We start from the raw sequence: 23,316 nt of genomic DNA, 5'->3' as shown, positions 1-23,316 counted from the left end.
CACTCTTCTCTCTAAAAAAGCAGAGGGAGACAAGGAGAAGAGCCCTAAACTCCCTCTCATTCTCACTGATTTCAGGTGGCTGGAATTTTTGGACAAGTTTGGTTTAAATAACCAGAAGAACACATTGAGCAAAAGTGTTACTCTCTTTTGTGTGTTGCTGGAGTTCAGGCTGTAGAGAGGAGATAAGGTGTTCATGTACATGAAATTCCAAGCCTCGTATGAGAATCAAAACTTCAGAGATGTGGCTGGATGTTAATTGTCTACAACCAAGAGTGGGGAAATGGACAGATAATGATCTTTCACATTCTGGGGTCCTTGTGTATGCTTAAAATGACATGCAAACATAGATCTAGTTAGCTTACCCAGGCACTGGCAGAAAAGAGGGTGTTCCAGACTAGCCTCTAGTCAATAAGAGCTAAGGACTTGAAGATGCAGAGTGTGTGGATGCTGACTGGTTGGAGAGTGAAAATTAACTTCACTGTCCCCTCTTCTGGGGTAATTCAGTTTGAAGTACTGAATCTGCAGTCAGGAAATGCAGAAGTCCATCTGTGGCAGCAGATTGTGTTAGACCCAGTTAATTACAGATTTCCCATGGGGAAAAGTGGTGTCCTTCATGATAGTCAGGCACTGGAAAGCTGTGAGAGAAACGTGTGCCTAACTGTGTGTGTGTGTGCTAGGCTAGAAATTCTCGACTACTTGGGCTCTGCTTTGATCCACCAAGCTTTCAGTTGACCTTTGTTTAACCACAGCTTTGCATGAATAGGTGACCTCATGTTTCAGGTATCTGTGTGTGAACTGGGTGGTGAAGGACACTTGCTTATGTGAGCCCTGATGAGCACATCAGTGAAAATCAGCACTGGAAATAGCATTTTCACTCTGAATGAATAAGTCTTCTGCTTCCTGATGTGGTTACCACCTTTAATTAAAGCTGTCATCTGTTTTGGCAAGCACACATGCTTGTACTCGTTGCTGCTCCTTGTCAGACCTGATCTTTGAAACATTTTCACCCTCTTCTCTTTAGCAATGTGCATGTCAGGATGGAAGGGCTGATAAAGAGTCTTCCCATCAAGTTGATTTTCTGTTGTCTGCTGCCTTCATTGCTGCTTAGCTCATGTTGGCTGTCACAAGAGCTTATAATCAGACACATTTCAGGGAATGATCAAACTTTGTCTTGTATTTTTCAGGCTGGAATGGCACTTTATAAGATTGTCCCCAAAAATCCATACTATTTTTGGTCTGTGATGAGCCTGATCATGCAGGTGTGTAGAGTATTGCAAATGAATTTGCCTTGCACTGCCGGGTATAGTGCAAATACAGAAGTGTTCTGAGTGAAAATAGCAGAGATTAAGTAAAATGTGTTTGAACTGTTTCTGTGTGATGCCTAGAGAAGGACTGAGCCCTCCTGAAGTAACATTATTGATGTGGTCCAAAGTGAATGCTGCTGTAAAGATGGATACATAGAATGCACAGGGTTAGAAGGGACCTTTAAAGATCACCTTAGTTCAATCCCCTCGCACTCAGCAGGGGCATCTGCAGCTAGAATATGTTGCTCAGAGCCCCAGGCGACCTGACCTGCAGTGGTTCCAGGGATGGGGCATCTCCTACCTCTCTGGACAACATGGGTCTTGCCCAGACAGAATCTTGTCACCTTCAATGTCCTAGCATGCCCTGATAAGAAGTCTGACCCAAACTTTCTGATCATCTTAAGTACTGAAAGGCCACAAGAAGGTCTTCCTGGAGCTTCTTCAGGCTAAACAACCCCAGCTCTCTTAGCTTGGCCTCACAGCAGAGGGGTTCCAGCTCTCCCATCCATCCTGTGGCCCTACTGTCTTTTTAGTTAGAGAGCTAACAAAGAAACCCTCAGACATCTGCAGCTCCTTAGGCAAAACTGTTCCTCTCTGTAACTAGGTTGCAGTGGATCTAGGAGGAAATAAATGAGAGCTCTGGGCTTACTGTATCCTCAAGACTGCAGAAGGTCTGCAGGAGCAGAGCACAGATGAGCTGTACTGCTGATAGCTGAGAGACTGAGGCACTGCTCAAGCAGCCGGACAGTGCTGGCCAAACCAAAAATGACCATGGGGTATTAAACACCATCTCTAAAATACTGGACCATGGAGAACACAAATGAACACAAATAGGGGTTTACTGCATGTTACTTGCCAGGGGTGTTGTGTGGCTAGATTAAAGGCTCTCTGAGTGATGTAATCAAAAGTGAGCTTTTCTGTCTATCACTGTTTTTATTGCTGCCTCTTAAGAGAGCAGTCACTCTCTGCATGTGACATGGCAGCTCTAAATGTGGTTTTGCTGGGGGGGGGAATGAAGCATCTGGAGTATTTTTTTTTTCCTTCTAATGGGCAAAAAGCAGTGGGTGGGACAGCAGGAAAGGTCAGTGCTGTTAGAATAATTCTTCTCTTCCTCAGTCTATTTCAGCACAGGATGAAAACCTCTCAAAGACGATGTTCTTGCCACTAGCTGAGAGAATGGTGGAAAAAATGGTGAAAGAGGATAAGATTGAAGCTGAGGCTGAAGTAAGGCTTGATTTATACATTACTGAGACAAGGAATGCACTGGTAAAAAAAGTTGATTGTTTTAACAGGTTTCCAGGATAATAATCAGCAATATTCTGGTTGTAAATGAGAATGTGGCAGGATAGAAGGAAAACCAAGAGCAGAGGCTTTAGAGTGGTTTCATAGAATCAGTCAGGGTTGGAAGGGACCACAAGGATCAGCCAGTTCCAACCCCCCTGCCATGCCCAGGGACACCCTACCCTAGAGCAGGCTGCACACAGCCTCAGCCAGCCTGGCCTCAAACACCTTCAGGCATGGGTCCTCAACCACCTCCCTGGGCAACCCATTCCAGCCTCTCACCACTCTCATGCTCAACAGCTTCCTCCTCACATCCAGTCTGAATCTCCCCACCTCCAGCTTTGCTCCATTCCCCCTAGTTCTGTCACTACCTAATATCCTAAAAAGTCCTTCCCCAGCTTTTTTGTAGCCCCCTTTAGATCCTGGAAGGCCACAAGAAGGTCACCTGGGAGCCTTCTCTTCTCCAGACTGCACAGCCCCAACTCTTTCAGTCTGTCCTCACAGCATAGCTGCTGCAGCCCTCTGAGCATCCTCATGGCCCTTCTCTGGACACACTCCAGCATCTCCACATCCCTCTTGAAATAGTGGCTCCTCTGGAATCATGTGGCCAAGGAAAGTTTTTTGGCATTTGATTTGACTGATGAAGTACTTGGGTTTGCTACCTGGGAGGCCCCAGGAGAAACTTTAGGACCGAGAATGGAAAAAAAGACCTAAATTCCTGCATGTTCCACCCTCTGGGATGCTAAAGATAGCTCTGCAGGCCTGGCTATCTCCTCTTGCTAATGTCAGTAACACAAGGCACTTTTTTAGTTGGCTTACCTGTGTATTGTTTTCCCAGCAAATTTCATTGCAGTCTCATCTTTCTTTTGAGGTCGAGCTGTACTACATGATCCTGGAACGCTTGGAGAAGTATAAGGAAGCTTTAGATGTTGTGAGAGGAAAACTAGGAGGTAACTTATTCCATCAGTTAATAATCACAGTTGTGTGGAGAACACAGCAGTTCTTTGCTTCAGATTTGTTCCCTGGTCCAAAAGGGAAAAAAAAAAAATGAAGGCCTTGGCAACAGGTTCAAGCATTGCTGCAAACAAAGTGCTCTCATTCAAGCTTAAGCTTACATAAATACCCTGCTGATGGTATTTAAGCATCATTTAGTGATGAACTTTGCAGCACTGTGCTTAGCAGTAGTAAATTGATAGCACATTATTAAAAATGCCTAACAGCCTCCTTTTTGGAGGGGCATCCAGGTTAAAATGAATGTGAAGCTTTAAGGAACTGAGATACGAAGGTTTCCATAGGAAGTTTGTCCTTTGAGAGCTTCTCTTCTGTTCTACACTTCTGACTGTTTTGCATGCTGAGCTATAATAAGCTTTCTGCAGAAAGGAGAGAAGGAAATGCATTGATTAAATGAACTTGCCCTTCTGTTTTTGATTTAGAGAAGCTGACAAGTGAGCTCCAGAGCCGTGAGAACAAGTGTATGGCGATGTACAAGAAGCTGTGTAGGTGGCCAGAGTGCAACGCGCTGTCGAGAAGGCTGCTGCTGAAAAAGTGAGATGGTATTTCTGCAGTGCTGCTGGGGGAAAAAAAGCAGGGGAAGAAAGGTTGCTGGTTGTGAATTGCCTTGTGGAGTGGCTTTTGTAAAGGGTGGTTAAAACAGAGGAACTTTTGAAGGACCTCAAAGCGTTTGCACTCCAGAGCCTGAGGAAAAGGGCAGCAGAACAGACTTAAAGGGACGTGGGCAAGGTCACAAGGAGGGAGTTAAAGGGACGTGGGGAAGGTCACAAGAAGAGAGTTAAAGGGACACGGGGGGAAAGGTCACAAGGAGAGTTAAAGGGACATGGCGTGGAAGGTCGCAAGGAGAGAGTCAAAGGGACACAGGGGGAAGGTCAGAAGGAGAGAGTCAAAGGGACATGGGGGGAAGGGTCACAAGGAGAGAGTCAAAGGGATGTGAGGAAGGTCAGAAGGAGAGAGTCAGCGTCAGGATTTTGTTACAGCATTAATGCAATAGCATTTTGGTTACCTGCTTGCTTCTAAAGGCTGTGTTGATTGTCCAGCTTTATCCTGGTGAGGGAGGAGAACTGCATTTTCATTCCATTTTTTGGAACCTCATTTCTTTCACTTGGCCAGCCTCTGTGCTGGGAGATGCATGTAATGCTTTGAACAGATGTGTCAGGAGAGAGCACAGCAGGATGATCAAATCCATCTCTTGGAACTGTCAAGAGAGATTTGTTGCTTGCTTTTTATGTGTTGCTGTGTCCTAATCTTAAATACAAGTGAAGTACAGAGGAGAAACTTCTGCCTCGACGTTTTGTGGGGATGTTAATGAGCTCTGGTTGGAATAGAAATGTTAACAGCAGAGTTTGTAGCTTGCTTGATTGAATGTTTCCTTTAATGTTTCAAGAAATCCAAGATGATGGCATTCTTAAGAGGTGAGACCCTTTTAAGGAGAAATGATTCTTACTCCAGATGGGTTTTCTGTAATACTCCTATGTGCTAGTCCTTAAATTCAGCTCTTTTAAGGAATGCAGGTTTAGAAGCAAGTTCCTGCTTCATCAGTTCCCTAAACTTCATTCTGTGCCTGATTTTTTTTGTTTCAGCTCAGATGATTGGCAGTTTTATATAACTTACTTCGATTCAGTGTTTCAACTCATTGATGAATCCTGGACACCTCCAGCAGAAGAAGAGCAGTAAGTTAACAGTTTTGCCATGGATTTGGTTTTCCTGGGTGCCTCCTTGAGATCAGTCCCCAGATGATGTGTCCTCTCCTTGCTGTGGAGACTGGCAGTAGTTTATTGGAAAGAGCTGTTTAAGAAGGGGTTTGTACACTGCAGAACTCTTCCAGTCCATCTATTTCACGCTGTTTGAGTTAGAGACTCCATCATGCCAGATTTTCTTAAGAGTATCCTGGGAGCATGTGGTATCAAGAGGAAGAATGAAAGAGCCTTTTGTCTCTCATTTTGCAGCTCTTTGGAAGGAGAGGTTCACTATTCTATAGAACAAGCTGTGAAATTTGTAGAGGAGAGGATAACAGAAGAATCTAAGAGCTCTCGGCCGCTCCGGGGACCATATTTAGCTAAGCTGGAGCTGATCAGACGCTTGCGATACAGAGGCTGTAATGATGAATATAAACTGGGTAAGAGCCACTCCTGGGTGATGAATGCAGCTGTTAGAGAGAACACAGGCTTGGAAGGAGCTCTTTGCTAAATCACTGAGTTAAGTGTAACGTCTGTTAGGAAAATGTACATGCTGTTCTGTGCGTGGAAAGCGCTCTGAAAGCATTAGAAGATGAACCTTGAGGAAAGGCAGGCAATTCCAGGCTGCTCCAGGGCTTAAAGGAGGGCAGGGAACTTCCATAAGGACCTGTGGAATGGAAGAGCAAAACAGCACTGATGTGGCATTGAAAAGTGCATTCTTGATGCAATGCCTTTGTAGGAAATCCAGCTTTTAGCTGTAATCTCTGGGTGGTTTTTCATTTAAGTGTTCTGGCAGTAGTGCCAGGTTGTGCTTTTTAAAAACTTCCATTTCAAAATCACATTTAGGGAATCAGTGAAGGAGAGAATGTGATTAGAGCAACATCTGCGCTGCTTGCCAGTTCCTTTTGTATTCCCATCCAAAAATAAGTTGCTGTTAGATAAGCAGAGGCTGTGTGTGCCAGCCTGTTATGCTGAGCTCTTATCTGTCAGAGAAGCCTGAATGAAGGTTTTGGAGTTGGTTGGGTTTTTTTTTCCCCCCCTGTGTCCTTGGTTACCGGAGAATGTTGAGCCTCTGTTAAAATCTGCACTAGTGTAGCTCTAAAATTGCTCTGTAATCTCAAAAGAGTGGAGAGGGTGGAGGGGAAAGAAGCATTACTGAAGATTTTTTTCATAGTGATTTTACAGATTCAGCTTTTGCTGGTGCATGTTAAAAAGAGGAGGTGGCCTTTTTTTTCTTCCTCTAGGTGATCCAGAAGAGCTCATGTTCCAGTACTTTAAAAAATTTGGGGACAAACCCTGCTGTTTCACTGATCTCAAAGTGTTTGTGGATCTCCTCCCATCCAGCCAATATACAAAGGTAAGGAAAGATGAAGAAGTGGTTGCAGGATCTGCGGTGCTGGTTTGGACTCCAGTCGTGTTACCTTCAAATACCTGTGGGTCGTGTTCAACTGGAAACATCAAATTGCTGCCTTCTCTTTGAGATTCAGAAAGCTCTGCACTGTGGAAAGTAAAATAAGCATCTGAATACACTGAGCAATTTAATTCAGAGGGTTTTTACTGCAGACAAAAACTAATTTTTTAGGGACCTGGGGGTACTGGTGGATGAGAGGCACAACAGGAGCCAGCAGTGTGCACTTGCAGCCTGGAGGGCCAACCAGAGCCTGGGCTGCATCAGGAGAAGCATGGCCAGCAGGTCGAGGGAGGTGATTCTCCCCCTCTGCTCTGCCCTGCTGAGACCCCACCTGGAGTACTGCATCCAGTTCTGGAGCCCCTATTACAAGAAGGATGTGGAGATGCTGGAGCATATCCAGAGAAGGGCCACTGGGTTGATCAGAGGGCTGCAGCAGCTCTGCTGTGAGGACAGAGTGAAAGAGTTGGGGCTGTTCAGGCTGGAGAAGAGGAGGCTTCCAGGTGACCTTCTTGTGGCCTTTCAGTATCTAAAGGGGGCTACAAAAAAGCTTGGGGAGGACTTTTCAGGATGTCAGGGAGTGACAGGACTTGGGGGAATGGAGCAAAGCTGGAGATGGGTAGGTTCAGACTGGACTGGAGGAGGAAGTTGTTCAGCAGGAGAGTGATGAGAGCCTGGAATGGGTTTCCCACGGAGGTGGTTGATTGAGGCCCGATGACTGGAGGGGTTTAAGGCCAGGCTGGCTGAGGCTGTGGGCAGCCTGCTCTAGGGTAGGGTGTCCCTGGGCATGGCAGGGGGGTTGGAACTAGATGATCCTTGTGCTCCCTTCCAACCCTGACTGATTCTGTGATTCTAAACTTGATCCTGCAGAGTCCTGGATCCTGATTAATTTGGGTGTTTTTTTTGTCTGGGTGCTTTGAGGTGGCCTTGGCTGAATTCTCATGTTAAAAATTCCTATTACTGAGAAAGGTTAGAACATACAAATCCATGTCTTGTAACAAGCTCCCTAGGAGTTGTAGTTCAGTTGATAAGCTACCCCATGAGCTCACTTTTAAATAAGTCATCTCTTGTCACTTCTGTTTATAGATCACAAAATACAATCATGTAACTCTCCAGAGCACCCAACCTCTTCCTCTACTTGCACTTCTCACTGCTGGGTACTGTAACTTTTGCTTCCCTTTCCCAGCCATGACTTGTTTATCCCATTTAAAGTCCTGTGTTTTAAGGGGAAAATCTGCTCCCTTATGTGATGCAGGTAGAGTTTCCCAGAGATGGTTTGCTTGGCTCTGCTGCAGTGCTGAGGAACGGATAAGTTAACACCAATCAAGAGATCTATGGCAGCTCTTCCAGAATGTCTTTCCAAAACAAGCTCTAACTGTAAAGGCAGTTTGTGCAGAGTCATGAGCTGCTTGCTGCATGACTTCAGCAGCTGGGAATCCTGTCACTCACCCGTTGTTTTTCTAAGCCATTGTGTAAAGTTATGGGAGCTGGGGAGGGCTGGACAGAGACTCCTGGCTCAGCCAGAGGCTGCTTCTAAAATGTTTGTAAACAGTGTGCACAGGGCTGGTGTTTTCATAGTTTGTCGAACTGGTTTTTGACTGCTACTGTGAGGTCTTCCCAGGGGATCACTGCTAAAGGGATGATGGCTCTGACATGTCTGAGTTGCTGCTGCTGCTTTATGTTAAAAGGTGTGGTTTTACCCTTACTGGTAAGAGGTGTTTAATTCGTAGTTGTGGAAATGGTGATGCTGCAGCAAGGTAACCCTGAGGTACTGAACAGGAAACAAATTCTGAACCTGGAGCGGGGGTGTAATGATATTTAATGAATAATAATAATAACACTAGTTCAGGCTGCAGTTTTGTCACTGTGACAATGACTTAGAACTGTCTGAAACTTTCTGAGTGGCCTTAAAATGAGAGCGAGAGGAAACGACCTGAAATTGTGCCAGGGGAGGGTTAGGTTGGAGGTTAAGAAAATGTGTTTCCTCCAAGAGTGGTCAGGCATTGGCACAGGCTGCCCAGGCAGCTGGTGGGGTCACTGTCCCTGGAGATGTTGCACAAACCTGTAGCCATGGCACCTGGGGGCACGGTTTAGTGCTTATAGTGGTGTGGGGTTGATGGTTGGACTTGATGGTCTTGGAGGTCTTTTCTAACCCACACAGTTCTATGATTCTGTGAAAACTGCTGCTGATGTAGTGAATCAGCACTAAGTAGCAGAGATGCTGTGTCAAATGGACATACTAATGACACTAATGGCAGTGATGTTGTGAGATATTGGTGTATTGGAAGGTCTTAGACCCAGTGTGTGGCTCTTTGGCTATCATATTTCTGACGTGTTTCTGCAGCAGTTTAACTTGCTCAAGGACAAGATTTAGTGATGCTGAGGAGGTTTTGAAGCCTGAAAGTTTGATGTTACTCAAAATATTTATAGGTTGTCTTAGATTTATTCTTGTCTCAAAGGCAAAGACGCTGAAGGTTCTTGTATGGCAGGTAAACAGGAGGGTCACACTGATGCTATACACAGCTTGGGGGGTGTCTTTTTTTCCCCCTCTCTTTAAGAGTTCTGAACAGCATTACAGTTCAGTAGCTGTGATGGGCCACTGGACTCAGGAGATACTCCAGGAGTAATCATCACAACGTCAGTCTGGGCAACTTAGAGGTGTAAATTGGAGTTTGCAGCCTAGTGATTAGGTTGACCTTGCTCAGCTTGGCAAAACCTCAAACTGAACAGATTTCTCAACATGGTCTTCAGCCAAACCCATGGGAGAGCTGGGATTAGTGAGCACGGGGCTGTATGTTGCTCCTGTTCAGCTGCAGGCATGCATTTGGTGCAGGTCTTGTCTTTCAAGGTCAAATGTAGTAAAGCTGAGTTCTTTTCCTTTAGCTCAGTTGTAGGTTCACAAACACCAAAACCACTGCCTGTGTGGGGAGAAGTCTGCTATAAATTGCAAACAGACTGCTTTTCTTGTGACTTAAATCATTCATCAGAGTTGATGACCAATTGCCATTGGAATGGGCTGCCCAGGGAGGTGGTGGAGTCACCGTCCCTGGAGGTGTTCAGGAAAAGCCTGGATGAGGCACTTAGTGCCATGGTGTGGTTGATTGGATAGAGCTGGGTACTAGGTTGGTCTGGATGATCTTGAAGGTCTCTTCCAACCTGGTTGATTCCATGATTCTGATCACAGCACATTACTTCAGAGCTGAGAGACAATGTAACCCAGCCAATACAAACCCACTGCTTCCTGGAAGTGTGCTGTGAGGCTGTTCACTACCTAATGATTTTAATTGCATCTGTTGCGCTGTGAGTGTTAACAGGTGCTTGAACTCCCTCCTGTGTCAGCCTGTTGGAAACTTGCCTGGGATTTATTTTTTCCTCCATCTGCTGGATGAAACTTAGTAATGTATTGAGTGCAGCCAGAACTGTGTGCTCACCACCTCCAAAAAAAATAATACAAAATAAACACTGAAATCAGCTCTTCAACCACCCATTCCAGCGTGGCATTGGGGTTGATGCTGATACTTCCACCTTGCTTCTCTTCTTTTCCTTCTGCATTTGAAGGAGGGAACTGATGTTTGTGCAGTCCCAGATGCCGTGCAGGATTTAACAGCAGTGTTTCTCTTTCAGTTCATCAGTCAGTTGCTGGAAGTAATCCCTCTGTCGGCAGCAGCAGAGGGTGAAATTGCGCTGCCGGCTGACATCAAAGCCCTGCAACAGCATTTGTGTGTGGTGCAGCTCTCCAGGTTGCTCGGCATCTACCACACCATGGAGAAGCAGCAAAAGCTGACTGTGGTCCAGGAGCTGATGTTAAGATACCGCCATGGATTGGAATTTGGTGAGAGAAACCTTGAAATCAGTATTGGAGTTCACTTGCAGCTGGTGAACTGATGAGGTGGAACAGTATAAATGCTGATAGCACCCGTGGCACTGCTATAGAATACTTTGCTTTCTCCTTCATGATTATACCCTTGGGTGTGCCTGAATTATCTATTTCCTTTTGAGCTTTTCAGTTGTGTGTCTTAAAGATAAATGAGATGTTCCTGGGTAGTTCAGCTGGTATTTTTGTATCTGTGCAAAACTGCCTGTGCCTTTAAGCAGAGCCAGGCTTTGTCACTGGTCAGAGGCACAGGCAAGAATACTTGTTTGTATATTGTGCTGTGGTGGCAGAGTCTTTCCTTCTCCAGCAGTGTGAGCATAGGAAGAGCTCTGGATGTTACAAATGAAGCTGTGGTTATCATCTGCCAGATAGCTGTGTTGTTTGCTAGTGCTGACAGGGTGAGAAGCAGCTGACAGCACTGGTAGTAATTGAAGGGTAACCTGTCTTTTTTTTTTTTCTTCTTAATTTTAGGGAAATCTTGTTTGAAAACTGAATTGCAGTTTTCAGATTATTACTGCCTGCTTGCAGTTCACCTGCTGCTGGATTTGTGGCTAGAAGGTACGTTCCTAAAATCATGTCTTGCTTGGTTGTGACAGGGAGATTGTGTCCCTGTGGCCAGTCTGTACCTGGCATGGCTTGTAAGGCCCACAGCTTTCTGGGTTTTATCTTCATATGGAGTATTTCAGGAGTCTGTTCAGCTGGTGTTTGATCTAAACCTCACTGACCTCTAAAGGTATTTAATTTTTCTGATTTAATTCTTCTAAGTCCTGGCAGAGCTTTGCTGATGAGTCTTGAGCTCAACGCTGGCTGTGTTCAGAAGGCTGCATGAGTTCTGCTGGCAACTCTTTTCTGATAGCAGAGGCATTTGGAAGCATTCCTTTTCCTTGCTGGCATACTTTGTCATTTGGATTCCCTGATTCTACATCTTCTGCTGACACCCACAGAGTATCACATAATGTTAGAGGTTGGAAGGGACCTCCAGAGATTGTGTCCAACCCACCCTATACTCCACAGCTGCCCTGCCTGTTAGTCTCTTAATCCCACAGAGTCAGTCTCCAGTAGTGGCTGCTCATATTCTTGCTCTTCAGTGTAGCTGTTAGTTACACCTTTGTCTTTCCCAAGGAAGGTGTCAACTCTAAGCTGAGTAAATTCCTGGCAGCTCACTGGCAGAGTGTGGGAATTCCTGTTCTTTTCACAGGGTCATGGAATTGCTTGAGGTGAAAGATTGTCTGGTTCCAACCCTCTGCTATGGGGGTTAGACTCTGTTGCTTAAGAAGTTTGCCTAGGTTGCCCAAGGGGTTTGCTTGAGAGTGCTCTGTATGTATAAACAGGAGTCAGAGCAGTCCAGGACTGGCCAGAGAAGGTCACTTCTGCAACAGAGGGCTGTGCTCTGTAGGGAGGTGAGCTAGGTATTCCCTGTGAGGGACTGCTGATTCACCTTTCCCTCTGAGAGCAGCTGCAGTGCTGGGATGGGTGGTGTTTGAAGGGTAGCAGTGTGGCTGAGAAACCTGATCAAAAACACCTGGGGACATTTAGAGAGGTGTGTGATGTAAGGAAGCTTCCGTGCCAAAGCGAACCACACTGTCTGCGTTCAGTGCCTCTCTCTGATGACTTCTCTCTGCATGCTTTGTCTTTGTCACCAGGTGAAGAGACAGCTGTGTGGCAGTGCCTCACTCTCTTAGAAGAAGGATTGTCTCATAGTCCTTCTAATGCTCAGTTTAAATTGCTGCTCATTCGAATCTACTGCAGGCTTGGTGCATTCGAACCTGTTGCCGAGCTCTATTCCAGCCTTGATGCCAAGCACATCCAGCACGACACCATCGGGTGGGTAGTATATACTGAGAATAGTCACTGGTGGTGACCAGCAGCCAGCTCTCAGGTCTTCTCTTCCCTTTGCTCCCCAGAGTTAGCAGATGGTCACTTTTTCATCCAGTGCCACATAGAAGTAGCTTGGGATTGCACAAGATTTCTACTGTAGTGTGCTCCCTTTCTCCTGGAGTATCTTTTCCTGAGCGATTTTGATCTCTTTGGGATTTTCAGAGTGTTAAAGGGAATCTGAAAGAAGTTTGTGCAATGTATATCTTGCTGCTCTGGCTTGATTTGTTGCTCAGCAAAGCTTGTGAATGCTAATCAAAACAAAACACCCCCAGATGGCCATGCCTGGGATTAAGTAAAGCTCTTGCAGACTTAGCAAGGTGATGGAGCAACTCCAGGCCTTGGTTTGAAAACAGTAGGAACACCTTCCATTGCTTTCTAAAGCCTCAGTTTTACTAGAAATGTTGTGAATACCCTATTAAATCTTCAGGCTTTTCCTTTTAAAGCCAGACTCTGCAGATTTCTGGTCAGAGGTGTCTGAAATCAGGATTCCCCAGGGCTGTGAGCTGATGTTTAACTCATGTCTGTTGTCTTGCAGCTATCTCCTGACACGCTATGCAGAGGCACTGGGCCACTACGCTGCTGCATCCCAATCCTGCAACTTTGCACTCAGGTTTTTCCACTCCAACCAGAAAGATGTAAGTTGAAAGAAACCTCTTGTGTCTTTGGAACAGCGTGTTGAGGTGTGTTAACAGAAGTTTGTGCCCTGTGCAAGGGCATACAGGAATGCAGTGGCTGAAAATATGGTAGCAAGGAGGAGTAAGAAATGCAACATCCTAGTTAAAGGTTGTCTCAAGCTGGGTATCTCATTACAAGGATTTGTAACTTGCTCTGATACCAGGTGTTGCTTGAGCTTTCTGTTTTACCAAGCTCCTTTTAATGGTTCTTAAGACTCAGGTGTGATACTTAAATGAATGGATTGGGGTTTTCTGCAGTAACTCCAGTGAAATGGCAAATCAGGCCTGGCGTCATCTAACTTGTAGCAGTGTTTGGGTTAGTGATGGCTGTCTGGGCACACAGGTAGTGGGGAATGCACATTGCTTTAAAAGGCAGGGAAAGCAGAAGGAACAAGGTGGGAGGGCTTCAGAGGTGGAAAAAATGCGTCTTCAAGGCTCAGCTTCACTGAAGGCAAAGCAGAACCCATGGCTGAGTTATTTAGAAGCAGCAGGATCAGGTTGCAAAACCTGGTCCTGTGCTAATGGGAACCACCTGCTTTGCCCAGCTCACCACTGAGAGTGATGTGAATGGAAAAGAAAATGTCTTGAACTGAGAGTCATTGAATGGTGCAGGTTGGAAAGGACCTCAATGCTCATCCAGTTCCAACCCCCCACCATAGGCAGGGACACCTCCCACTAGAACAGGTCACTCAAGGCCTCATCCAACCTGGACTTGAACACCTTTAGAGAGGGAGCATCCACAGCCTCCCTGGGCAACCTGTGCCAGTGTCTCACCACCCTCACTGGAAAGAACTAGTCTTGGGACTGGAATGGAGGTGATGTTGAGGGGAGAGTGACTGAATTCCTCCAAAGGAGTTGGGTGTTTCCTAAAATGCACACCATGCTCTAGGCACCTTAGCATGCTGATTAGTAACTGCTCTGCCAAGGTACTTTCTGATACATACATAGGGAAAATAACTCTTGTTTCAGAATTCCCATGGAGTCCATGGAAAATGGACTAGGTAGGAGAAGAGTGGAGAAACAGGGAAGACATGAGAATGGGAGGAAAAATAAAGACACGTTTTTTTAAGTCTTATTGGAAACATCTTGGGAAGGAGGAACAGAAAGAGTCTAGAATTGTGGCAGGGAGGTGTATGCATGTCAGTGCATCTCCCTGAAAAGTGCTAGGAATTCCCATTCCAAGAAGTGGGAATATGTCCTGTACATTCATGTCTTACAGCTTGATAACAATGGCTGATGAGAGGTAGGTGAAGAAAATGACTTTTACTTTGTAGGAAATAAAGGTGCCATCAAGTTTTAGCTTCTGCTAGTCAGCCACTGGCTAGGCTGGCTCCAAAGGCTCTGGAGTCACAGAGTTTGCTTCCCTGCTATCTCAACAACCAATAAAACCACAGGATTTGTCTTCACTGAAATAGTGAAGATGCTAAAGATGCTCACACAGTAATCCCTCGGGAAAGGTGCCATGGCTCTGTGGCAGCCCAGGTTATTCCTATGTACGGTTGCCATGTACCTGTGTCTGAAGGTGGATGCTGAATTAGTCTGACCTGTCTGATACAGAAATGAGACTGTAGGGAGTGGGTTGCACAGGGGAGCACATGGATGGGAGTTCACTCTTATCTGCTTCCCTCATTTACTCATGGTTTAAGCACTGGTTCTGTGTGCTAAGTGTTTGAATTGCTGAGTGCAGCTTGTTGTGCTGGAGTGAAGTCTTGGATCTCAACAGCTTTCTCCTGCTGTGGTGCCTGCTTTTCTTTCTTTTTTTTTTTTTTTAATTAATGAGGAGTAATTTGTTCAGTCTTGTTCAAAAGCCATTTGGTGGCTGTTAGTGAAAAGCACATCTGGAACCAACTGTCTGAATAGAAGGCATGGCTGCTGGGTGAGAAAGGTTAACTGATGTGGTTGGTCTGCTTGGAAACACTGCATAGAAAAGCATCCAGAAATCATCTTTCCCTGGAAAACAACCTGAAGTAACATCAGATGTGCTTAGCTTGGAAGAAGGTTTTTCTCTGCTAGAAATGATAAAGGTGCTTGCAGCAGAGGAGAGGTGGTGGTCTTCAGTAGTTCAACATCTCTGCATGGATGAAGACACAGTCCAAGTGCTGTTGCCAGGAAAATGCTACTCAACTCCTGTTCCTGATTCCTGAAAAGATTCCGCCTGCTCACCACTACACTTTAAAAGGTTGAGACTGCAAGAGGGGCAAAAGTGATGCAGTCAGTGCTATGAAATGCTTTGTGCCACAAGTAAGGATGTGGCTGTGGAACACATTCGCAGCACGTCTTGAAGACAGAGCTTCGTGACCAAAGGGACTGTGAGCTGTTGTCAATCCTGGATATCCAAATGTCAAGTGTTCTGCATGCTTCCAGTGCTTATCAGCTTAAGATCATCACAGAATCACACAACTAACCAGATTGGAAAACACCTTTGAGATCATTGAGTCCAACCTATCGCCAAACACCTTCTAACTAACTAAGCCATGGCACTAAGTGCCTCATCCAGCCTCCTTTTAAACACCTCCAGGGATGGTGACTCCACCACCTCCAAGGGCAGTCCATCCCAATGCCAATCACTCTTTATGTGAAGAATTTCTTCCTCCAAATCTAGCCTAAGCCTGACCTGATGCAGCTTAAGACTGTATCTTCTCATTCTGTCACTGGTTGCCTGGATCCCTTTAGCTGGGAAGAGCCTCAAACGCTGTGCAAGTGTCCTTTAAACCAACTGTGAAGTGCAAATTGCAGGAGGTGAAAGCTCACAGCAGGGCTCTGATTACCTAGGGTGGTGGCATGATGAATGGAGACAAAAAAAGGGATTCCTTACCACAGGGCATGTCCCAGGTATGGCAGGGTCTGAATCACAATTTGTGTGCTGCTGTGGTTCTGCTGGGGTTGCCTCTTCTTACTTAGGGCCCTCTCATTCGAGTCCCATAAGAGCATCTAGCTGCAGTGTTAAAGGAGGACTGTCCTTTCAAAGGTACCTTTTTATATCACTTCAGGGCCTGCCTGCTCCTCTCTGGGTTGGTGTTTGAGAGCTGGAATGCCTACAGCACAGAGAAGCTGCCCTGCAGCATGCTGTGTGCAGGACTCTACTGGAACAGGAAGTGTGGGGTAGAAACACAGCATAAAAATACAGCTACTGATTCAGACTGATTGCTTGGATAAATCCCTTTTCCTTCTGCCTTGCTGCACTTGATAGCCTGAAGTAAATCATGTGTAAGAGTGGGTCCCCTGACTAGCAGCCTTCTAGGATGCTGTGTGGTCCCAACGTAATATTTCTGCTCTGGGAGAGGATGCCAAGGACACTGAGGAGAGAGGAGGCAGTATGCACAGAGTCATAGAATGGTGCAGGTTGGAAGGGACCTCAAAGCTCATCCAGTTCCAACCCCCCCACCATAGGCAGAGACACCTCCCACCAGAACAGGTTGCTCAAGGCCTCATCCAACCTGGACTTGAACACCTCCAGGGAAGGAGTATCCACAGCCTCCCTGGGCAACCTGTGCCAGTGTCTCACCACCCTCAATGGAAAGAACTAGTCCTGGGACTGGAATGGAGATGATGTCGAGGGAAGAGTGACTGAATTCCTCCAAAGGAGTTGGGTGTTTCCTAAAATGCACACCATGATCTAGGCACCTTAGCATGCTGATTAGTAACTGCTCTGCCAATCTTACTTGGAAAATACACTCTAAGGTACTTTCTGATACATTCATAGGGGAAATAATTGACTCTTGTTTCAGAATTCCCATGGAGTCCATGGAAAATGGACTAAATTCCTAATATCTAGTTTGAGTCTCCCCTCTGACAGTTTAAACCCATTACTCCTTGTCCTGTCATTACAAGACCTTGTCGATAGTCCCTCCCCAGCCTTCTTGTAGGCCCCCTTCAGATACTGGAAGGCCACTATAAGGTCTCCTCAAAGCCTTCTCTTCTCCAGGCTGAAAAGTCCCAACTCTTGTAGCCTGTCCTCATAGCAGAGCTGTTCAATCCCTCTGAGCATCTTCATGGTCCTCCTCTGGACTCACTCCAACAGTTCCACATCCTCCTTGTATTGGGGGCTCCAGAACAGCACACAGTACTCCAGGTGCGGTCTGACGAGGGCAGAGTATTGCTGTATTGAGCCCAAACTTTAAAATCAACTTTCTCCCTTCTCTGGGTAGTCCTCCTTTAAAAAAATGCAGCCTCAGAAATAATCTGTCTGATTTTCTTGTGTCCGTCCGTCTCTGATCTGTGCAGATCCTGCAGGCAGCCAGAGCTCCAGCGTGTCCCCGCTGCAGGTGAATTAGCGCCCATAGCACAGCAGCCCCGCAGCCTGACAATGAACTCTGCAAGGCTGGTTGGCAGAGGGTACGTGCTTCAATATTTGGCATATTTCTTTCCTACACTGCAAATAACCAAATTTTGAAAGGGGGAGGAAAAAAAAAAAAGAAAAAAAGAAAGAGAGAGAGAATCACAGAATCAACCAGGTTGGAAGAGACCTCCAAGATCATCCAGTCCAACCTAGCACCCAGCCCTAACCAATCAACTAGACCATGGCACTAAGTGCCTCGTCCAGTCTTTTCTTGAAGACCCCCAGGGACGGTGCCTCCACCACCTCCCTGGGCAGCCCATTCCAATGGGAAATCACTCTCTCTGTGAAGAACTTCTTCCTAATATCCAGCCTATACCTACCGAGAGAGAGAGAAAGAGAGAGATAGAGAGATAGAGCTAGAGAGAGATAGATAGAGAAAGAGAGAGAGAGAGAGAGAAAGAGAGAGAGAGAAAGAGAGAAAGAGAAAGAGAAAGAGAAAGAGAGAGAGAGAAAGAAAGAGAGAGAAAGAGAAAGAGAGAGAGAGAGAGAAAGAGAGAGAGAGAGAGAAAGAGAGAGAGAGAGAGAAAGAGAGAGAGAGAGAGAAAGAGAGAGAGAGAGAGAAAGAGAGAGAGAGAGAGAAAGAGAGAGAGAGAGAGAAAGAGAGAGAGAGAGAGAAAGAGAGAGAGAGAGAGAGAGAAAGAGAGAGAGAGAGAGAGAGAGAGAGAAAGAGAGAGAGAGAGAGAGAAAGAGAGAGAGAGAAAGAGAGAGAGAGAGAGAGAGAAAGAGAGAGAGAGAGAGAGAGAGAAAGAGAGAGAGAGAGAGAGAGAGAAAGAGAGAGAGAGAGAGAGAGAAAGAGAGAGAGAGAGAAAGAGAGAGAGAGAGAGAAAGAGAGAGAGAGAGAGAAAGAGAGAAAGAGGAAAGGAAGAAGGAAGGAAGGAAAGGAAGAAGGAAGGAAGGAAAGAAAGAAGGAAAGAAAATAAATTGTGGTGGCTTTCACCTGTGAGTGACAGGTTCTAGTCACTCACAGCCTCCCAGACAGTCACTCACAGCCTCCCAGACAGTCACTCACAGCCTCCCAGACAGGCTGAGCCTGTTGGGGTGAAGTCCATATAAAGTTTAGTTAACCAGAGGCCTTTTTGGTGCCTCTCAGCTTCAGTGTTTTCATAGAATCAGTCAGGGTTGGAAGGGACCACAAGGATCAGCCAGTTCCAACCCCCTTGCCATGGGCAGGGACACCCTACCCTAGATCAGCCTGGCCAAAGCCTCATCCAGCCTGGCCTTAAACACCTCCAGGCATGGGGCCTCAGCTGCCTCCCTGGGCAGAGAGAGGTCTTGTTTTCTTTTGGTGAGGTCTTCCCTTCAAGGTCTTGTTCAGAATTAAATCATGGAATCACAGAATGATTTGGCTTGGAAGGGACCTGCAAGATCATCTAGTTCCAATCCCTCTGCCATATAGGCAAGGGACACTTCTTACTAGAGCAGGCTCAAGGACCCATCTAGCCTGGCACTGAGCACCTCCAGGCTTAGGAGCCTCCACAGCTCCTCTAAGTAACCTTTTCTAGTGCCACACGGGGAAGAATTCTTTCCTAATGCCTCAATCAAGCTTCTTCCAGTTTGAAGCCCTTCCCTCTCATCCTCTCATTTCTTGCCTTCATCAAAACTCCCTCACCAGCTCTCCTGTAGCCCACTTCAAATTCTGGAAGGTTGATCTAAGGTATCCTCTGAGCCTTCTCTTCTCCAGGCTGAACAGCCCCAGCTCTGGCCTTGTCAAATACTGATTTGCCAGAATTTCACAGGATATTAGAAGTTGGAAGGGACCCAAGGAGATCATCCAGTCCAGGCTCCCTGCCAGAGCAGGACCACACAATCTAGCACAGATCACAGGAACACATCCAAACAGGCCTTGAAAAGCTCCAGAGAAGGAGACTCCACAGCCTCTCTGGGGAGCCTGTGCCAGTGCTCTGGGACCCTTAGAGGAAAGAAGTTCCCCCATGTGTTGAGCTGGAACCTCCTGTGCTGCAGCTTCCATCCATTGCTCCTTGTCCTATTCCAGGGAGCAGTGAGCAAAGCCTGTCCCCAGCTCCTGACCCCCAGCCTGCAGATGTTTATAAACATTGATTAAATCCCCTCTCAGTCTTCCCCAGACTAAACAGCCCCAGGTCCCTCAGCCTCTCCTCATCAGGCAGTGCTCCAGGCCCCTCATCATCCTCATAGCCCTCTGCTGGACTCTCTCCAGCCTTTTCCACTCTCCAGCTATTTCTTTTGTAGAGTAATTCTATTGTCAAAAACCACAACTCTCTGCCTTGACTTGGAGCATAAGCAGTTCACTCTCTCTGAGAGTTTTCATTCCAGTGGAGTGTTTGTTTGGAGCTCCTTCACCATATAAATCTCCTTCAGGAGATTGCTTAGATTGATTGAAATATTAATTGTGTGCCTTGCTTTGGTGTATTTCATCAGAGGGGAAGGAACTCCCCCTCCCTGTGGACCCTGACAGCTTCCTTTGGTACGTGGATTGTATTGTAATGTGTAGCCACTGTGTGGTGTTACCTTGTGATGCTGTATTCAAAACTCTCAATAAAAAAGAGAAACAAACCCCCACTGTGTGAGTGATTTGTTCTTCTTTAAGCTATTTTGTGGTAATGTGTGATGCACATCCAAGTCAGCTCCAGAAAATCTGGGAGATATATTTATTTTGCTTGGAAGTGCTTCTGACAGTGAAACAATGATTTAATGATGTGCATAATGCATCTCATTTAAAAAAATAAGGAAAAAGAGGAGGAAAAAACCTTCCAGAATCATCTCTTAAGTAATTTTTAGTCTCAGCAGCCTGACCTTTCATTCAGCAGCGTGGTGTTTCTTAGAGTGGGTTGGGTTATTAAGTCCTACTGCCTAGTGGAGTGCCTGAGCATCTTCAAAATGGGAAGGTTGCTGGGGTGACTGGACAAGCCAGAGTGCCAGCTTCTCCCAGGGATGAGCTGCCAGATTCTCGACCTCTGGGTTAACAAAAAACCCACAGAAGTGCAGTTTCTTGGCAGTGACCTTGTTGAAGTCAGTGCTCTGAATTGATGGATGTAACTAATACAGAGGTGGTGTGTGTCTGTGTGTGTGTTTCCTTCCAGACCTCAGAATACATCATCCAAGCCTACAAGTACGGTGCGTTTGAGAAGATCCCTGAGTTCATTGCCTTCAGAAACAGGCTGAACTCTTCCCTTCACTTCGCACAAGTCCGCACCGAGCGGATGCTCTTGGACCTCTTACTTGAAGCAAATATGTAAGTACAGCAGCAGAAAGTGACTCAAGTACAGTGCACAGACAGGGCCCTGGCCAAGGGAGATCTTAGCCACACTTGCAGCTCTGTGGCAGAGAGCTTTGTGCTATGTTTCTCTGCTGCTAATTTGCTGTCCTCATCGGCATGCCTGTGTGTGTAACATTTCTGCCACCGGGAGAGTCAAACAGTGGAGAGAAGAGGCTGTTTGAGCTATGTTTTTTTTCTTTCCAGTGATCAAACATTTAATGTTTGTTCTTAACATACAGATCAACCAGTCTAGAAGAAAGTATAAAGTCTATGAGTCTGAGCCCAGAGGAGGATGACATTCCCTGGAAAGATTTGCGTGACAACAGAGACCTGACAGTCTTGTTTAGCTGGGATCCAAAGGACAGGTGAGTCAGGGATGTCCTCAGCTGTGGCATCACAGCTTTCCCTTACAGTACACATGGCAAGAAAATCCTTTTCAGGACAGGTATCATGTTTAAATGTTCTCTAGACTGGCTGACTGCAGATTTAACAAGCACCATTCATTGTCCTGTGGGGACAGGCTGTGAGAGTTGGAGCTGTTTGGCCTGGAGAAAGAGAAGGCTCCAGGAAGATCTTAAAGCAGCCTTGCAGTACCTGAAAAGGTCTACAAGAAAGCTGGAGAGAGACTTTCTGCGAGAGCTTGTAGTGATAGGATGAGGGAGGATGGCTTTAAGATGGAAGAGGTGGGATTTAGGGTGGAGATTAGGATGAAATTCTTTCCAGTGAGGGTGGTCAGATGCTGAAACACATTGCCCAGGGAAGTTGTGGATGCCCCCCTCCCTGGAGGTATTCAAAGCCAGGTTAGATGAGCCTTTGAGCAACTTGGTGTAGTCAAAGGTGTCCCTGCCCATGGCAGAGGGGTTGGAACTAGATGATCTTGAAGGTCCCTTCCAGCTCCAAACCATTCTACAATCACTTCTAGCACTACTGCCTTTTTATGTGCTGTTTTCTGTATTTCTGACAACTCCTCCCTCCTCACACAGCATTTGGTGACTTTGGGTAGGCTTTTGTACCTCAGTGAAGCTTGCCCCTTCTTAGAACTGAAGCATAGAGTAGGGTTATAGGTTGGCCTCCGTGATCCTGAGTGTCTTTTCCAACCTGGATGTCTCTGTGATTTGCCCAGGGAGGTGGTGGAATCACTGTCCCTAGAGGCATTCAAGAAATGCATGGGCATGGCACTTGGGGATGTGGTTTAATGGCCACAGTGCTTTTAGGTAGATGATTAGACTCAATGATTATCTTAATTAGAGGTCTCTTCCAACCAGAACAGTTCTGTGATTCTATGAATGTGATGCTTTTCTCTAGGGACATTTCAGAAGAGCACAGGAAACTGTCACTGGAGGAGGAAACGCTGTGGCTGCGGATCCGGTCTCTAACGCTGAGGCTGGTGAGCGGACTCCCGACTCTCACTCACCCAATTCAACCAAAGAACTCTGAAAAGACCACAGAGAACGGCGTCTCCTCCAAGATCGACACCGTTCGAGCCCTGCTTCAGCAGCTGGAAGTGGCAGTGGATTCAGGGAAGAAGTTTCTAGAACAAAAAATTCAGGTACCAGTCAATATTCGGGGATAGCTTTTTCCTTAAGTGAAGGCAAATGCATATGGGGGGGACACAGAATGCATCTTGTAACCTCCTGCAGGCTGCAGAATGCACTTCACTGCCCCTGAGCCTGTCGTGTGTGAGTGTGACTGAGAGATGTGCTAGAGACAAACACTGTGCTCTGGATAAGGAAAAGCTGCAACACCTTTATCTTTTTCTTTGCTTCTTGCCTAGTATCCTGTCCTTGGCCCTCCTCCTACCCGAATGGCTGGCTTCTTCAGTAATGGCAGCTGTCAGTGCCAGACTAGCTTGTTTTATCTTGTTAGTGATATTTATGAACTAGATACCAATGGCTTAGGTAAGTGTTTGAGAGACAGGGGTTTAAAACCAGGTTGTGGTGGCTCGTGGTGGGAGGGAGCGAGACGTGTCTCTGTTTAGTGTGAAAACCAAGCTGGGCATTGGATGATGTGGACCCAGAGTGCTCCTGGTGTGTTAATTTTCTGAATGGCACTAAATGAGCTGGGAGACAATGCTTAATTTCATGGATGATGTCTCATTTTTGTACAGTGTTGATGTAAATCTGTCTCCTCTTTAAATGCAGTTGCATTTGCTTTCGACTGCTAGCACTAAATGACATTGAACTGCCTCTTGGTTTTCTGGAAGCAGAAAGTACACAAACTTGCAGTTGATAACTACTTTTTATGCTGTGGGTTTTCTTTGTTTTCTTTCAGAAGATTCAGCAGAAATCCAGGAGAGGATAGGGAATAGTTTCAAGTCTTTAGTAGAACGACTAACAGGTAAATCAAAGAATCATGAATGGTTGGGGTTGGAAGGGACCTTAAAGATCATCTAGTTCCAACCCCTTGCTGTGGCAGGGATATCTCCCACTAGAGCAGGTTGCTCAAGGTCTCATCCAGCGTGGGGCTCCAAGAATAATGGTTACTGAAGAACAAACACTGGTAGCTAAGGTCGTGCTTCAGGGTGCTCTGTGAGCTGCTGAGTGTGCTGGCATCAGAGGGAGTTTGTGACTGCATCTGCAGACACTTTTAAAGACGCTGGAGAACAAGGCTGAGCTTTCCCTTGGCTTGCCTGA

At 46.2% G+C, this 23,316-nt stretch overlaps 1 protein-coding gene across 2 annotated transcripts in view; it reads left to right on the top strand.

Moving 5' to 3' along the window:
- Positions 1–23,316, top strand: part of NAA25 (N-alpha-acetyltransferase 25, NatB auxiliary subunit) — a 35,755-nt gene that overhangs the window by 8,398 nt on the left and 4,041 nt on the right. Inside the window, exons 5-20 of one of the 2 annotated variants that reach the window (XM_064169000.1) lie at positions 1,185–1,259; positions 2,421–2,528; positions 3,457–3,535; positions 4,019–4,130; positions 5,180–5,269; positions 5,546–5,715; positions 6,520–6,632; positions 10,308–10,515; positions 11,029–11,115; positions 12,201–12,381; positions 12,971–13,070; positions 20,508–20,659; positions 20,923–21,048; positions 21,989–22,232; positions 22,458–22,581; positions 22,958–23,020. In XM_064169000.1, coding sequence (XP_064025070.1) covers positions 1,185–1,259; positions 2,421–2,528; positions 3,457–3,535; positions 4,019–4,130; positions 5,180–5,269; positions 5,546–5,715; positions 6,520–6,632; positions 10,308–10,515; positions 11,029–11,115; positions 12,201–12,381; positions 12,971–13,070; positions 20,508–20,659; positions 20,923–21,048; positions 21,989–22,232; positions 22,458–22,581; positions 22,958–23,020 — 2,032 coding nt within the window. Of the gene's footprint in view, positions 1–1,184; positions 1,260–2,420; positions 2,529–3,456; positions 3,536–4,018; positions 4,131–5,179; positions 5,270–5,545; positions 5,716–6,519; positions 6,633–10,307; positions 10,516–11,028; positions 11,116–12,200; positions 12,382–12,970; positions 13,071–20,507; positions 20,660–20,922; positions 21,049–21,988; positions 22,233–22,457; positions 22,582–22,954; positions 23,021–23,316 lie in introns of both variants that reach the window. The other variant, XM_064168999.1, reaches the window with a different exon arrangement.

This window comes from Pogoniulus pusillus, chromosome 30, assembly GCF_015220805.1.
Source record: "Pogoniulus pusillus isolate bPogPus1 chromosome 30, bPogPus1.pri, whole genome shotgun sequence".
Lineage (NCBI taxonomy): Eukaryota > Metazoa > Chordata > Aves > Piciformes > Lybiidae > Pogoniulus > Pogoniulus pusillus.
The sequence above is the reverse complement of the archived record's forward strand: the minus strand, read 5'-3'. Positions and strand labels throughout refer to the sequence as shown.